General features: G+C 33.8%; 1 protein-coding gene and 1 non-coding gene across 11 annotated transcripts in view; one reads left to right on the top strand and one right to left on the bottom strand.

The window, feature by feature from the left end:
* The window catches only part of SLC4A10 (solute carrier family 4 member 10), a 320,600-nt gene that overhangs the window by 75,202 nt on the left and 226,723 nt on the right, over positions 1–18,675 (top strand). For 2 of the 10 annotated variants that reach the window (XM_056110433.1, XM_056110435.1), the window contains exon 2: positions 11,410–11,545. The exons of 6 other annotated variants lie outside the window; for them this stretch is intronic. In XM_056110433.1, coding sequence (XP_055966408.1) covers positions 11,465–11,545 — 81 coding nt within the window. In that variant the 5' untranslated portion in view covers positions 11,410–11,464. Of the gene's footprint in view, positions 1–11,250; positions 11,546–18,675 lie in introns of those variants that run through there. 2 more of the 10 variants (XM_056110437.1, XM_056110438.1) reach the window with 1 other exon arrangement.
* LOC130019878 (U6 spliceosomal RNA) lies at positions 3,194–3,300 on the bottom strand. The gene has a single exon (XR_008791932.1). It is a non-coding gene; the product is annotated as a U6 spliceosomal RNA (small nuclear RNA).

Raw genomic sequence — 18,675 nt, forward strand, 5'->3', positions numbered from 1 at the left:
CTCCCATTGTTCATCGATTTGCTCGGCTGGGCCTGGTAACGTCTCCATTGTGAGACTTCTTGTTACTTCTTGTTTGTCATATTGAATACGTTACAGGTAGCTTGCCAGGCTTTGCCGTGTGGACGAGATACTCTCGGTAGCTTGCCGGGCTCTCTGAGAGGGGCTGGCTCGGCCAGGTCCGCCGCGTGCAACACAAATGCCCTACCCCTGTGCTATTGCTCAGCCCAGTACAGTAATTAGAAAAAATATTTTAAAAATAGTATCTGTTAGCTACAAGGGAATATAGAGTAGTTGGTAGTTGTGCTTGCTGGCAATGTTCTTGGGATGAGTCTCAGTGTTGTGCCCTGGTATTAAAAGCGTTGACCTCTCCCCACCCCAGGTATGGTATTCCATTCACATAGAGACAGTTGAAATTGTATCTAAAGCAGCCACATATATGTACCCAAAGATTAAATATTACTGTCCTTTAATATTTACTCAAATATGCACTTGATGTGCTTAAATTCTTAGTGATAATTAAGTGTGGGAAATAATTTTTAAAGTAGTACTGCAGTGCATTGTCCTCCTGTTGTTCATCGATTTGCTCGAGCGGGCCAGTAATGTCTCCATCGTGAGACTTGTTGTTACTGTGTTTGGCATATTGAATAGTCATGGGTAGCTTGCCAGGCTTTGCCGTGTGGGCGAGATACTCTCAGTAGCTTGCTGGGCTCTCCGAGAGGGGTGGAGGAATCGAACCTAGCTTAGGCAGGCTGGCTGCACACAAGGCAAATGCCCTACCACTGTGCTATCGCTCCAGCCCTATTTTTAAAGTATCATATATTTATAAATGGAAATGATTATGAAGCCAACTTAGCATTTGTTTTCTCATATATGTACTTAATAACTTATATTAACTTAAAATTTTAATATAGTCCCTTCTAATTTCACTATTTTTTTCTCTTTTGTTTTTATATTAGTGAAACACCATGAGGTACAGTTGTAGACTTACAAACTTTTGTGCTTGGGTTTCAGTTATACAATGATCAAGTACCCGTCCCCCCCACCAGTGCTCATTCTCCACCACCAATAATCTCAGTAGCCCTCCCATCTTCCCACCCCATTACCCACCACCCAATCTCACCTCTGTGGCAGAGCATTCCCTTTTGCTCTCTCTTTTCTTTAGGGTATTGTGGTTTGCAATAGAGGTATTAAGTGGCCATCATGTTCAGTCTATAGTCTACTTTCAGCATGCATTATACATCTCAAGCGAGTCCTCCAGACACCCTTTATTTGGTGTTCCCATCTCTATTTGAGCTGCCTTTTCTGCCAGCATCTGCTGCCTGCTTCCAAGCTGTGGAGCAGACCTCCTCATACTTAACTATTCTTGGGTACTTGTCTCCCATTCTTTTACTTTATATTCCCCAAATGAATATATTGGGGAATATATATTGCAGTCTTTCTATGTCTGTCCCTCTCTTTCTGGCTCATTTCGCTTAGCAGGATAATTTCCATGTAGTACCACTTGTATGTAAATTTCATGACTTCATCTTTTCTAACAGCTGCATAGTATTCCATTGTGTAGATGTACCAAAGTTTCTTTAACCAGTTATCTGTTCTCGGGCACTCGTATTTTTTCCAGATTTTGGCTATTGTGAGCAGTGCAGCAATAGACATACAAGTGCAGATGTCACTTCAACTGTACTTTTTTGCCTCTCTGGGATATATTCCCTGGAGTGGTATTGCTGGGTCAAATTTGAGCTCAGTTTCTAATTTTTTGAGAATCATCCATATTGTTTTCCAAAAGGGCGGAATCAGTTGGCATTCCCACCAGCAGTGAAGGAGGGTCTCTTTCTCACCTCATCTATGCCAATACCGGTTGCTTGTGTTCTTTTGGATGTTGGCCAGTATCTGTGATGTGAGGTGATGTCTCATTGTTGTTTTGATCTGCATCTCCCTGATGATTAATGATGTAGAGCATTTTCTCATGTGCCTTTTAGCCATTCTGATTTCTTCTTTGAGAAATTTTCTGTGCATTTCATCACCCCATTTTTTGACGGGGTTGGATGTATTCTTCTTGTGGAGTTCAACCAGTGCTTTGTACATCCTTGATATCAACCCCTTATTGGATGGGTATTGGGTGAATATTCTTTCCCATTCTGTAGACTGTCTTTGTATTTTGGTCACTGTTTCTTTTTTTATATATATTTTATTTATTTAAACAATTGTTTAAAAAATGTATTAGTGCGACACTATGAGGTGCAGTTGTAGACTTACAAATTTTTGTTCTTGGGTTTCAATTAAACAATGATCAAATACCCATCCCTCTACCAGTGCCCATTTCCCACCACCATGTATCCCAGTATCCCTCCCACCCCCAACCCCCCATCCCACTCTGCCTCGGTGGCAGGACATACCCTTTTGTTCTCTCTCTCCTTTTGAGTGTTTTGGTTTGCAAGAGAGGCATTGAGTGGCAATCATGTTTGGTCTATAGTCTACTTTCAGCATGCTTCTCCCATCCTGGGAGGATCCTCCCAACACCCTTTATTTGGTGCTCCCTTCTCTATCTGAGTTCCCTTTCCCCCTAGAATGTGTAGCTGGCCTCCAAGCCATGGAGCAAAATTCCTGGTACTAATTTCGGCCACTCTTGGGTGTTAGTCTCCTATTTTGTTACTTTATGTTTCTCAGATGAATGCAATCTTTCTATGTCTGTCCCTCTCTGACTCATTTCGCTTAGCATGATACTTTCCATGTAGTACCACGTGTATGTAAATTTTATGACTTCATCTTTTCTAACAGCTGCATAGTACTCCATTGTGTAGATATATCAAAGTTTCTTCAACCAGTCATCTGTTCTCGGGCGCTCAGGTTTTTTTTTTTTTTTTTCAGATTCTGGCTATTGTAAAGAGTGCTGCAATAAACAAAGTAGTGAAGTTGTCACTTTGACTATATTTTTTTGCCTCTCTGGGATATATTCCCAGGAGTAGTATTGCTGGGTCAAATTGGAGCTCAGTTTCTAATTTTTTGAGAATCATTCATATTGTTTTCCAAAAGGGCTGAACCAGTCGGCATTCCCACTTTAATTCATTTTGATCTTAATTTTGTACATGGTGTTAGGTAGAGATCTGAGCCCATTTTTTTTTTTGCATGTAGCTGTCCAGTTTTGTCAGCACAATTTGTTAAAGAGGCTTCCTTGCTCCATTTCACATTTCTTGCTAAAAATTTAGAATGTTTCACGAATTTGTGTGTCATGCTTGCTCAGAGGCCATGCTAATCTTCTCTGTATTGTTCCAATTTTAGTATATGTGCTGTCAAAGCAAGCACTGCTTTTTTCTCTTAATCTGTACATTTTACAAAGAAAATATCATTTTTTGGTATTTGTTATTCTGTAGTTCTGTCTATAGAAAACTGCTAAGGAAAATTGATTTTTCTCCAAATGAGGCTAATTTTTGTTAATTTTTATACCCTAGAACTTTGAGTTTTCTATGTTGAAAACTACAAATTATGTAGTTCTATGAAGAGAAGAGGAATTCAAAATAACTAAAATTGGTGACAGTAAACTGTTTGACTATATTGGTTATATTTGGCTATATTGTCTCATATCTGAGTATATTGCCTATTTGAATATATTGATGCATATTGCCTCTAAAAGGCCCTCCCGTTGATCATCGATTTGCTCGAGCGGGCCCAGTAACGTCTCCATTGGAGACTTTGTTGTTACTGCGTCTGGCATATCGAATACTCTCGGTAGCTTGCCGGGCTCTCCGAGAGGGGCGGAGGAATCGAACTCGGGTCGGCCATGTTGGCTGCGTGCAAGGCAGACACCCTACCCGCTTTGCTATCGCTCCAGCCCATTGCCTCTATTTGACTTATATCTGAAAGTGCTCTTCTATTTCCTCTTGAAAATACCACTTGAAAATCACCTTGAGAGTTATGTTTTATAGCCTGAAAAAGGACTTTGGACTTCATTATCTTACTAATTTCATGCATACATACGTATATTAAATTCAGAAATCTACCTTAGGTTCAGTATGAAATGTTTCATGAATAGAAGCTTAGTAGTTGAGAATTAGAGGTAAGTACAAATGTTTCAAAAAGTCAGAAAGGAAATTTGTAAATCCAGAACTGTGATATGCCAAAAATATGATTAAGAAAGATTTCATGGCAGATGTTTGTTAACTGTTGTTTATCAAGTAGGCCATAGATCTATGTATAGGATGAAAGGCATGAAATGTAATATCAACAGCATTTGTTATATCCTTACTATGTTATGGGTAGGCCTTGTGTAATTAAGCACTTTATATTTTAAATTCATGCAATCCTCAAGGAAAACTTCGCAGATAATTATGCTCATCTTTACTTTTACTAACAAGAACGTGGATTTATAGAAAATGTAAAACTTGTAAAATATTCTGAAATAAATAGCGCACTAAGAACTGAACCAAGATCAATAAGTAGTAGTACAAGTAAAGTTGAAGGTCTTAAAGTACTGAATGATTATTGGAAATGATAAACTATTAATTGAGATGGAGTAAAAAGCCAGAGGATATTAATATTAGTAAGATGAGGAATGTAATTGTTTGTCAGGGTCAGATTCTGGTAGTCATTGGAGACTAGAATATGATATTATATAGAGGTTTTGACTCAAAGTGACAGTTGTTTCATGTAGACTGAAAATAATAAACATTTAAAAAATGTAGTTGGAGAGGGTGGTAACTGGGTGTTCACTAATGTATCAATGACATTAACAGGATTTACTTTGTGCCAGAATTGTGAGACAAATGATTTCAAAATGAAAATGGACAGATACACTTGTTTTATACACTTAAATATTTTTTAAACTGTTGGATATTATAACAAGTCAGTTTATCTTGATTGATATGAGCAAACATTTGTTTAGAACTGACTTTATTCCAGATGCTTCTGTAACTTCTATATATACACCATATAACATTGAACACATTTAATATTAAGGTATTTTCCTGTGATCCTGTATATATTAAAAAGTTAAGGCGCATTTTCAGTATGTCTTATAGCCATAAGCATTCTATTCTAGTATTGCCAAATTACACTTTTAATAATGGCTAAATTTATCTGAAATTTTTTATTCAAATCATTATTTAATTGATGTTCTTGAAAGTGAAAGATCAAACATTATACATTTTCATTTATATTTTCTCCCCAAATACTTAGCACTGGAATAAATTATATTTGGAAAGAGCATAAATTTACACAGAAATATTGTCTTTATACATGACACCTTGAAGATTTAGTAGTTTCAGCTTTTCTTTGAGTTGTCTCTGACAGCTTATTTGGGAAATTATTATTAGCTGAGATTTTAATACAAAATTTTTTCAGATTTTTTATATTTAATATTCTGATGTACATTATTTCTAACATTTTCCTTTCATAGTATTAAGTGGTTATGTAGTATTTCATTTTGTTGTACCATAAGTTAGTTTCTTTCTTATTAGTCCCATTTTTCTCTTCTAATAATGTAGCACTGGACACCTTATATGAATAGAACCGAATTTCCATTATATTGTTTGATCAGATACTCCAAATTATAACAATATATTACAAAGGACTAAATATCTTAAAGAATCTTAATAACCTTGGTGAATTATTTTGAAAAATTGAACTAATTTATGCTCAGTTTATTAGATGTAATTTAAAAACAGTATTATATTAAATGAAATGAATTAATTGGGCTGGAGCGATAGCACAGTGGGTAGGGCATTTGCCTTGCACGCAGCCAACGTGACCGACTCGAGTTTGATTCCTCGGACCCTCTTGGAGAGCCTGGCAAGCTACCGAGAGTTTCTTGCCCGCACGGCAAAGCCTAGCAAGCTACCCGTGATGTATTCAATATGCCAAACACAGTAACAAGTTTCACAATATTACTGGGCCCGCTCGAGCAAATCGAAGAACAACAGGAGGATCGTGACCATGAATTAATTAGGTTTTCTGTGTATTTTATAAATTAACATGAAAATAACTGCTCTACTTGAGCATTTATCCCTAGACTAGAACAGGCAAATTCTTGATAGATAAGTAGAAGTTAAAAATTGACTACAGAGTATAGAGAATGGCTCACTATTGCTTCATGGTGACAGTTTCTGTTTGGGCGATAATTTTTTTGAAACAGTGGATAATAATTATACAATATGATGCATAAAATTAATGCATTTAACTGATACACATAAAATAGTGAAGGGAGTTAACTTTATGCTATGTATATATTACTACATTTAAAAATCAACAGTGTAACATGACCAGTAATATTTAATTTACAAACTATTAATGAAATAAGTAAATGCTTTACCAAAAAAAAGCTTCGCATAAAATATTTGGTTATCATGAATCTTTTCTGCACTATTTACTATTTGTTTTAATCTACAACACTAGTAAATTTTAAAAATAGTAAATACATTTTACTAAAAAAATTAAAGGACAAGTATATTGGGAAAAACCTTGAGGCTATGGGATAACAATTTTGAGTTTTGAACTTGGTTTAGAACTATAAAATGAGGGCTTTGGATCACATAGTGAGAAACAAAAAAGCAAGACTCAAATATACAATAATTATAAAGTTCTTACTGACTTAAGAATACTGATCCTTTATTATCTTGTATTTTTTGATTAGTAAGTTATAAATATAAGTCACTGTCACTGTCCTCCCATTGTTCATTGATTTGCTCGAGTGGGCCCTGTAACATCTGCATTTTTTTGAGACTTGTTGTTACTGTGTTTGGCATATTGAATACGTCATGGGTAGCTTGCCTGGCTTTGCCCTGCGGGTGAGATACTCTCAGTAGCTTGCCGGGCTCTCCAAGAGGGGTGGAGGAATTGAACCTGGCTCACCCAGGCTGGCTTTGCACAAGACAAATGCCCTATCTGCTGTGCTATTGCTCCAGCCCATAAATAAAAGTAAGGTTGATTTATCTTTCCTCATTTTAGTTCTTTTCTCACTTGAAAAAGAAGGTTCTGTGCTATATAGCTCTTGTTGGCAAGCTAGTTGGTGAAAATGTAGAGGCATTGTACTTTCATGTACTTTTTATTGTTCTGTTATGAGAATACTTTAATAACAATACAAGGAGCATTTTGTTAGAATGTGTTGTTTTTTTTCTGTAGAGCAATAGTCACCTGAAGTAGGTATTTTATAGTTTCAGTTGGTTAATCATTGCTAGTTAATTACTATTACCAAATTACTAATGGTTGAGTCAACTAATGGATTATAAATAAGTATTTTTTAGTTTAAGCGAATTTTATCAAATAGTAGTTTTTTGTATTCTGGATCTTGTATTTTTATTGCAAATACCATTTGATTGTGTGGGCAAGAATAAAACACCGAATAAAATTTAGATCATACATACTAAAAATGATAATGTTCAGCAACTAATGGAAATAGTTTATTATGATGTCCAATATACATATTTTATCATATGTATAAGTAATGAAAATATGTATAAGTATTTTCATTACTTATACATATGATAAAATATATTAAATAAATGTTTGATTTTCTATTTATCCTTTATTCATTCATAATAACTTTGGTTTTTCTAAGTTAGGCACATATTAGAAAACACGTATGAGTTCTCCTCATAATTTTCTGGGTATTTTGTAAACACACATTTAATGGGTACCTACCATCACAATGGAGCATGTGACACTCAAAATGAAATCTGATATAGAAGATAAGAATTATCATTAACATTTCTCTCTATGTTACATCTTTCACCCCCCAAATTCTTTTAATTTAAGAGTATATCTGGTACCTTTTCATATCTCTTCGAACTTTCTATCATCTCTTAAATTTTGACCATTTTCATGCCTTGCTCAGAATTTATAATGTGTTTTTCTTTATTTTTTATTTTACTCAGTTGGTACTCCTCCATATTCGGATGTTATTCTAAAACCATCAGATTATGTGAAGGCCACTAATCACTTAAGGATAAATTTTAGAGATATATAGTGGCTTCTGAGACTACTTGGACTGTGAACTTATCCTTGACTCATCTCTTTTCATTTTCCTACTTACGCTTTGCAGTCCAACCATGCTGTATTTGTCATTCTTTGAATGTGATCTGCACAGAATATTCTGTTTTAACATGCAAAATAGACCTTCTGTTTTAACATTAAAAATAAAAACTATAGACCTCCTGTCTGAACTTGTACAATTAGGAGTAATTTCTCTAAAAATGTGATAATGTATAATAGTCTATAAAGATACCCAATTAATTTTGAAATTTTTATAAATAAAATTGTATATATACTTCTGATTTGTTAAGATATAATTTTTTTCTGGAATGGCCATGATCCCAGAGGCACACAAACCAATCTGGGAACCCAGACACTTTTTTTTATTAAAATTTTTTTTTTAATAGTGAGACATCATGAGGTACAGTTGCAGACTTACACATCTTTGTGCTTGGGTTTCAATCATACAATGATCAGAAACCATCCCTCCACCAGTGCCCACCCCCCACCACCACGGATCCCAGCATTCCTCCCTCCTCATGCCCCCCCCATCCCACCCTGTCTCTATGACCCAGACGCTTTTTGCAGAAATGTGTCTGGACTATGCATTAAGCTACAGTGCCGTGCGTACCCCTCCCGTCGGAAAGGGTGTTTGTCCCTTCCATCGTCCCCACCTCCCCACCCTGCTGGCAGCACGGTAGCCGCCACCTCAGAGACTATTGAATAGCCAGGTATGAGCCGGCAGTGACGGGGCACCAATGACCTTATGAGATTGGGGGTGGAACAGCCTGTCCTTCCCACCCCACCGAGATCATGAGTTACCCCCTACAAGTGGCTCTCCAGCTCCGGAACAGCCATGATCCCAGAAGCACACAGACCAATCTGGGAACCCAGTGGCTTTTGGCAAAAATCCCTCCAGACTTAATTAGTAAAATATCAGAAACCCAAAATCGCGCGGCCGCTATTGCTGCCACATGACATCATGTGCTCTTCATAATCTACAATAGAAAACAGATTATCTAACAATGCCTTTTCAGTAGGTCTGATTGTTGGGGGGAAATTTCAAATAATAATGGTGCATCTTTTGTCAAAATAATGTAATCAAAATATAGAGAGAGTTAAATGGAAATCATCTTCCTCACAGGCAGAGGGAGGGGTGGGATAGGGGGGTATACTGGAGTTCTTGGTGGTGGAAAATGTGCACTGGTGAAGGGATGGGTGTTTGATTATTGTATGACCGAGACTTAAACCTGAAAGCTTTGTAATTGTTCTCATGGTGATTCAATAAATTAAAAAAATTTTAAAAAGATATAATTGACATAATATGGCATATACTTAAGGTATACAATATGCTAATTTTGTACATTTATATATTATAAAATGATTACCATCACAATGCCATTTTCAAGTGCATAGTACATTATTATTAAGTTACAATTATTAACTATGATGTACAATAGAGACCCAGACTTAATTCATTTATATTCATATTTATTCATCTTACAGTTGGAAGTTTTTATTCTCTGAACATCTTTCTCCCATTCCCTAGCCTCTTAAGAAGTTCAAGATTTAGACTCATATTTATGACAATATTTATTATACTCATCATGTGTTGTTAGTGGGAGAAAGGAAATCATATTGGTGTTCTATTAGTTCACATCCATCTAAAATATTTTCTATATAGCATTTTAGCTGGTAATCAATTTTTACTTAGTTTATTTCATAGGTATGTACAGTGTTCATAGATGAAGTATTTACTAATTCAGATTATATTATTTAAAGACTATTTTATGGTAACTTTATTTCTATTTTTTTAAATTTTAGAAATTTGAGTCATCAACTTAATTACAGAAAATAAATATTACAACACCAATTCCACCGCCATTGCACTTTCCCAGCACCATTACTTCCATTTTCCCCAACCACCCCTTAATACTTCTAACTTTGAATTTAGTTAAATTGATAATAATTTAGTTTTTGTTTTGTATGTGCATAAAATAAAGATTGTTCAGCACATGTCAAAGAGAAAGGCTAATTTTTGAGACTATTGATCTCTGTTAATAGCTATTTCATTTATCCATTTAGCTATCTATCTGTTTGAATTTTGGTCTACACCCAGAGGTGCTAAGGGCTGATTCCTGACTCATTACTTAGGGATCACACCTGAAGGGCTTAGGGGAGCATGTTGGGTACTGGGGACTGAACCTGTGTTGGCCTTGTGATGTGCAACGTAAGCGCCCTACCTGTTGTACTCTCACTGCTATCTATCTCATCAATATATTTGTTTTAGTTAAATCTTTTTTTATTGAGATGACATTGCTTGCAAGACTAAGTTTCAGGGAAACAACTTTATGCATTAAAAAATATATACTTTAGCATCCCTCACCTACCACTAGATCACCAATATCCTTCTACGGCAATCTATAGTATCCCATCCCTGCTTTGATCCAGCTACACATTTCTCTCTGGTATTCTCAGTTCTGTGACTAGAGTTTGATAGTTTGTTCTCATTTGACTTTGTCTATCCTCTGGTTTTCTTCTATATATCCACATATGAATAAAATAAATACTAATATTTCCTGATTCTGCTGTATTATGGGAAAATAAAGTACTCAGAGTTATTGATAAATGCAGGTAAAATAACAAAAATGCCAACAATTTACAAAGATTTCTTTCCTAGCTACAGCCATGCTGTATATGGAGTTGATGATTGCACATTATCTTTGCCATGTTAGACTCTTTAGAACAAAACATTAAATAAAAATAAATAAAATAAATAAAAGTTTTTTAATGGAATGCATGTTGAATATTACAAAATTTAAATGAAGCTCCCGAGAATTATAAAGCAAATATGCATTTACCTACTTGTCTATCTTCTGCCATATGCAATAAGCTGGACAGAATAAAAATTAATCAATTTTGGCTTTTCTATTTTTGATAAGTTGTATGAGTGGTCATGCACAGTTTGGAGGGAAACTTTCTTTTTAAGAGAGCATACTTTTCTTGGTTAAAGCATTACTAAAGCTTAGTCATTTAATGCCTAATAATTAAGAATTCATATTTTGTTATTCTTATATTGCATTTACAACAGACACATTGGATTCGTCATTAAATATTTAATATTTTTACAGGATCATTTAATATTTGTACAGGATCAGAAAACAATAAAACTCTTTAAAAAGTGAAATCTTTACAGTAGTATAAGTGGGAAATCTGAAGGATGGGGCTTATGCTCTGTTTGGATGATGCAGAATTGCTTTAAGCAGTAAGCTTAGTGTTTTCAGTCAGCATTAGCAGTTACAGCAAATACTTCTGTGTCATCCTCCCTTAGTACGAGGTGTTTATAACTGCAAGGGGGAGACGCTAAACAGTATAAGAAATTTGATATATTTATAATGGCTTAAACAGATACTGATGGACAGATCTGCTGTTTGATGTTTTCTTCACTAGCCCTGAAGATGCTGGGACATAGAGATGGCTGTGATTATCTTTTATAAGACAGGAAATGCAATCTTTAGGGGTTTCTGGAAATAGAAAGGTCATGCAGTCTGGAACCTGTGAGCCTTTTCAGTCTCTAAGTCATCAGGTATGACCTCATGAATTATAATGATACTATTAGATTGTAGAGTTATTACTGCTTCTAGCTTTTAGTTATTTAGAATATATTAAGCAATGTGATTGTCTGCATCAGATATTCTGCAAAATATTTTCATAAGCAATATTTATAGGAATCAGTTAAACTTGGATTTTAGAAATGTGTTTGTATATGTATTTGAATTTGTGGATTTGGGGGGAAAATCCAGGAGTAGAGAAAAGGTTATTTATATGTGATTAAACACAAGGTTTGGGGCTGACAGATTTTTTTCAAAATTAGTTCTATATTTAGTCATATAGTTTATTTACTTTGAATGATAAAAACAGCATAAAATTTTTTACTCATAAGGACAGATCATATGGAGACATATGAAAATTTGTTATGGAATTTCTTAAACATAGCAAGAAAAGTTGTTACTATTATATTATGTAATCACTTAGTAATATACTTATTGCTAATATTTTTATTACTCATATGAAAATTATTTAGCAATAAATTTATAATTATATTTAAGTATTTAAGTATTTTTAAAAAGTATTTTAATTCTTTTTAAAATATTTACAAATTATATTTTGGTCCTCTTAAACAGCTTTTTTGCAGGGCACTGAATGTATATGAAAGCAGTCAAGGACTATTTTCTTTATACAAAGAAAATTTGTGATATTTTAGCTTATTTAAGATTTTTTGACCAAAAGATAAATCTATAAATGCTCACTTTCATTTTCAAAATGAAGACTTGAGTGCAGGATACATCAGCTACAAAGAGTAGGAAATTCTGTTTCAAAGAATTTGTCTATATTATCCTGAAAATATCTTAAATTATCTTTAGCTATTAAGATAACTTGTATTTAAATCTTGTATGTTATGGCATATTCTCAGAAGCATATACTTTGGTAATAAACTGTACCTGTGTTTGATATTTAAATTTTGAACAAAATGTATGTTTTTAAAATGGTGTTTAAATTTCTACCTAACCTTTAGGGTACTTGTCAGATCTTGACAAGGTATTTCAGATTAAATAGTAAGAAGAGATAAAAATATATATAATTTTTCAGCAGAAAGAAAACTTGTCTTTATGATTGTTTAGAATGAATCAGTAGAGTTAAATGATATAGTATTAAAAATAAATGTATCAAAAGACTGAAGTGGAAATATAAAATAATTTAGTTAAGTATTCCATTTCTACTTTTTAATTAAAACACATTGAAAAAAGTATACTTATTAATTAATGTTGACTATATTTATATGTTATTCAGACTACTTAGTCAGCTTATAATCTTATTATTTGGGAAGATTGCCATATTTTTAAGCTTGATTAGTTTTGGAATGGTGTGAATATACCTTTTAGTTGCTACAAAACCAGTTTAATCTGTTAGAATTTATTTTCAGTATTTGCATGTATTAGTCACTATGAGTACATTCTGTTTCTTGGCATTGCTTTGGGATTCTTCTAGGTATTGGTTTCACAGCATTCTATTTTTCACTGTATTTATAACCTTTCAAAAGGATCAAGCCATAAAAAATTTTATTAATTTCTTCCAATAGCACTTAAATTAAAATATTGATAATTATTCTTATAGAAAAATATTCTTATTGTTGTTTTTTATACAAATTGGAGAAAAAATTCTCTGTTGCTGTCAAAAGGCTTTGCATTAAGAAATAAGAATTTGTGAGATTGTCCTAGACATTTTAATTTAATGTCAAATTTTATTGCATAGCAATATGATATCGATCATTGGAATGGTAGAATTGATTGCAAATTCTCCCAGTAACAACTAGTCATCTCTTTTTCAAAAACAGCAGTTATCTCTGTCTGTATTGTTTTATACATGCATGTCATTATTCACCACAAGCTTTTCTAAAGTTAAGCTGCTTATAAAGAACCATTTGAGTAATTGTTCAATTCAGTAAACACTATATGAAATCTCATGATTTGTACAACACTGTATTTGGTGTTGTGAGAAAAAGGAATAAAAATTATTTCTTAGTGTTAAGGAAATTATGAAAAATGTACACTATGAATTGTGTTCTGTTTTCAATTGATAGTTCAAAAGTGGTATGCTACAGCTTTAACTAATTTGGACACCACAGATCCTGAGAATTATGTATCACTTTTCTCATGGAAATTTCTTGAATTATAGAGATAAAGGGTTATTTCAAATTGTTTAAGCAATAATTTAACAGTTTTTACAAGTTATTAAGTTGTTTAATAATCTGTGATTTATTATATCAGCATATTATAGATTGTGAATAAATAAAATACCTTTGTTTGTTTTATAAACTATAGTTGTGAGTTGTTTTGAGAGAATTGAATCTTGCTATTTGAGAACAGGCAGAAAAAGGGCCCACAAGTATTTGTTCGCTCAGGGTAGAATAAGGCTATCTAATAATAAGCCTATCTAATTCCAGGCTTGGTATAGGTAATTATGAAAAGGCGTTTTGACCTCATAGGGATTATATTTTAGAAAAAACAAGAGTAGCAAGGTTGAGAGCATTTGGGGCTAACTAGGTCATTCCAGGAGGCTTTTAAGTAAAATGGGAGATAAGGATTCACCTCAGGCTTTGAAGAAGGGGACAACAGGAAACCAGAAAGTAGGTTTTACATCAGAAGGATATTTGGCATCCAGGAATTGCTCTCTTCTCTCTCTCTCTCTCTCTCTCTCTCTCTTTTTTTTTTTAATCTCTGTGCTGGCTGCAATTAACAGAAAAATGCATGCAAAACCTTTGTTAATTCATATCCTCAGAAGGGCATGACACCTAATGTTGCTTCTGACTACATCTTTTATTGTATTAGAGGAATTTGGTTTTCACATTCTTCTGGTTTGTGACTCGAGCGGGCCCAGTAACGTCTCCATTGGAGACTTTGTTGTTACTGTGTCTGGCATATCGAATACTCTCGGTAGCTTGCCGGGCTCTCCGAGAGGGGCGGAGGAATCGAACTCGGGTCAGCCATGTTGGCCGCTTGTAAGGCGAACGCCCTACCCGCTGTGCTATCGCTCCAGCCGGTAGGGCGTTTGCCTTACAAGCGGCCAACATGGCCGACCCGAGTTCGATTCCTCCGCCCCTCTCGGAGAGCCCGGCAAGCTACCGAGAGTATTCGATATGCCAGACACAGTAACAACAAAGTCTCCAATGGAGACGTTACTGGGCCCACTCGAGCAAATCGACGATCAACGGGAGGGCCTTTACCTTACCTTTACCTGGTTTGTGACAGCTGGCTGTAATAAGAGATGCACAACTAAAGTGTTTAGTGACTATTCAAATCTTAGTTATACCACTTAAGAGCTTAGTCATTTTGTTTGGAGTTACTTTCCTAATCAAGGGTTAAATATGTTACCTATCTGAATGAGTTGTTGTCTGGATCAAGTGAGCTAATATGTATGAAACACTTTGTATATGAGTTCCTACAATATGCCACACACTTGCAGCATTATTTGTCATATTTACATATTTGAAGAGCTAGAATGAAGTTTTGGTAGGTGTCAGTAATGGAGTCCAGTAGTTTGATTTTGTTCCCTCTCCCTTGTACAAATCAAATAAGACATTCAATCAAAATATGAAATAGGTTTCATTGAAATAAAGATGTTTATGAAAATTTAAGAAAAGAAAATCATGCAAAATCTGATTAAATTCTAATAATAATTGACTGAGAATTGTGACTTGAAAAATTTTGCATTTAAAATTTTTTAGGCACCCATTTTTCAGGTTTATAATGCCTTTCTAAGGGTTCTATGTATATAGACAATTTGCTTTATTTATTTATTTATTTATTTTTTATTTTGCTTTTTGGGTCACACTTGGTGATGCACAGGGGTTACTCCTGGCTTATGCACTCAGGAATTACTCCTGGCAGTGCTTGGGGGACCATATGGGATTCTGGGAATCAAATCCGCGTCAGCTACATGCAAGGCAACCACCCTACCTGCTGTGCTATCACTCCAGCCCCGACAATTTGCTTTAATATAACGTATCAGCAATTTAATTTATGGAATAATGATTACTATGGTTTGAGAAAATTTAGTAGCAGTTCCAAGTATCTTTTTATTAAAGTTGAGTACTAAAGATGTGAAAATTAAGGTTTAAAGAAAATAAAGGGATATAGTTTAGATTTATTTATATGAGCTAATTTTTGAATCATCAAAAATTTTCAGGACAAAAAAACTTCATAGAAATTAAAGAAATTAAATACAACTTGTTTTAGTAACTTTGTTAGTCATCATTTTTAGCCTCAATGAAATTCTAAAGTAATATAGTTATAAATTCAAGATAATATATAAATAGAGCAATTCAAGTGCCTATTTGATAATGTAGTATTTTGAATCATCGTTGATTAACATTGTAGCAACTTTTTGTTTAAAAATTGTTAATTTCCTAAAATACAAGTAAATAATTAGTATTCAGGTGCAATTTAAATTAAGGATATATCTGGGCTGAAATATTCTTGTAAGAAAGTAAAATGAAAAAAAGAAGTCTTATGTTTTATGACATATTTGTATGTTCTCTCACTATTCAGTTATTTTCTCAAAATGGCACAAGACAAATAGAACCTTATCATAATGTAATTTTCAAAGAAAATAAACCATACAAAATTCTGCAGTGTACTAGTAAACACTGTATGTGGAAGAGCTATAAAAAATAGGAAGTCCCTGCTTACAGGAGTTTGCATATATGAGTTACAAGCACTAAACACAAGTAACTATAACAGAATGTGGAAAGTAGTGAGCATTAGGGATTAAAATGAGATGGAATAAGCACAAGTTACTCATCTGTGGTTTCAGTGGCCAGAATATTTCCATTTGGGAGGAGGATACACTCGCTGAGAAGGTGAAGAGAGTCTTTAGATAGGGGGTAAAGGGAATTATGGAAAAAGTGGCATAGGAGGTAGACCTTGAAGATTGGCCAGGATTGGGGGAGATGTCAGTTCAGCCAGAAGAAACAGCATAAGCAAGTTTTTGGAGAAAGAAAGAAAAAAAAATCCAACTCTTCAGTATACTTCATTTTTGAGGCTTGGATAGTATAGAGTCTTTTGTGCGAGATTGTTATTTCAAAATTAAGAATATTTCTATGCTGAAATATTCTTGTAAGAAAGTAAAACAAAAAAACAGAAGAGCAGTGCATATAAGTTTCCAGTCATGTTCAGAGCTCTAACCCTCTTGAGACTTTGAAAATGAAAATTAAATTCCTGAGTAGATTTAGTAGTTAGCAGACAAGGTAGGGGGTAGAAACAAAATGAAAGATTTTAATAAAATTCTCTATCAAAATTGCATGTGAGAGCATTTCTCAGTCTATCCACAACTACTCAGAAGTCCTAGATTTCAGATCTTAGGGGACCTCCTGCTTGTCCCTGATGTAAACTCTATTTCTTTAGTAGGTAATCTGATTTAGCTGTGGCTTTACTTTTGACATTTCCTAGATCAAGGACAATCTAGAAAGATCATTTTAATACAATGAAAATTCATGTCACTATAGTGAATATTTGGATATTAAGGATCCTCTCAGGGCAAATTAGAAATGGTAATTGTTATTTATAATTATTAAAGTCAAAGAAATATTTTAGCTTTTCTAATTATTCATTTCTAAATGATAAATTAATTAATCATTATCTCTAAATTATCTCTAAATCTTCTATTGTATATATCAAAGTCATTTCAGTGTTGCTTGAAGTTAATAAAAAAAAAGCTGGGTCACATCCAAGAGCAGATTTCCCTTAGATGAGACAGCAAGGATGTGACTTTTGTATCAGAACCAGGACATGATACTTGAGAATTGTGGAAAAATTGAAATTGTATACTCTCATTTAACACATCATCTATGTAAATTATGTTAGATGTAATGCTCATGGAATTCCATAGGTGGGAATTAAAATGAAACCAGACACAGAGACGTGAAAGAGGAATGAACATAATATCTTTAATTTGCAGGTTGCCAGGAAAACAAATCTTTCAGAATGTCAATTTATATTATTACAGTTTTATTGTTGTATAATTGGCAAAAATTGCTATGTTTCAGGTATATACTGTGATGGGGTTTGATATATGTATGTGGTATGAAATAAGTATCACAATCAAGCTAGTTAATATATCCAGCACTTCACATACCCAGTAGTGCTCAGCAGTTACTCCTGGCTCTGAACTCAGTTATTATGCTGGACTTATATCGCTAGAACTAATTTTTCTTGTAACTGATAGTTTAAATGCTTTGATTAATATCTCCTTTATTATCCTACCTCCTTTATCCTTCCTTTTTCTTTCTTTGGCAGGCCTATTTTATTATTGTGTATTTCAGTTTTATTCATATTTTCATAAATTCATAAATGGCATAAATTTTAGTTTCAGTAGCTGGCAGTATTAATTTCTGGCTGAATAGTATCTCTATTGTCTGTCTTTCTATTTATCACATTTACATATTTTCAACGGTTACCAACATTGCATTATAACATTACATATGTTTCATGTATGCATCATTAAAATCTAACATATTTAAATACTATATTAAGTTTAATACCAAAAGTCCATTTTATTCTCTTTATACATTTGACTCCTTTTATCTGTTTTATCTAACTCCTTTATCTATTTTCTCTGGTAGCCAACAATTGTGCATCACATTTTCTTTATCCATCATACTTTGATGAACACTTGGGTTGTCTCTATATATCTTAGCTATTATGTGACAATTCAGATATCTCTGAGATGGTAAATTTCTTTCCTTTGGCTATGAGCCCAGAAGTGGGATTGATGGATCATATGGTAGTTCTATTTTTAATGTTTGAGGAATGGGAAAGTTACATTTAAACTTAGTCATATTTACTTAAACCTAGTCTAACTTACTAGCTAACAGGAATCCAAGTGCTATAAAGTTCTTCAAAAATGCTATTTTTTCTGTTTATAACCTTTCATTTCTCTTTATTTTTGCTAGGAATTGCCTTGTGCCTTAAGTTATTTTGATCAAGCTTTGCCTTTCTTCCTCTCTCCCAAAAACATTTACTCTTCCCTTCAAAATGAATTAGACATTTTTCCTTCTTTTTGTCTGGATTCCACAATTTATTTTAATTCAAAGCACAACATAAGCACAGTTCATGTGTCAACTACAATCTTTCTTAAACTGTTTTAGGAAAAAGATAG

The sequence above is a fragment of the Sorex fumeus genome, unplaced genomic scaffold, assembly GCF_029834395.1.
Source record: "Sorex fumeus unplaced genomic scaffold, SorFum_2.1 ptg000009l, whole genome shotgun sequence".
In the NCBI taxonomy this organism is placed as follows: Eukaryota; Metazoa; Chordata; class Mammalia; order Eulipotyphla; family Soricidae; genus Sorex; species Sorex fumeus.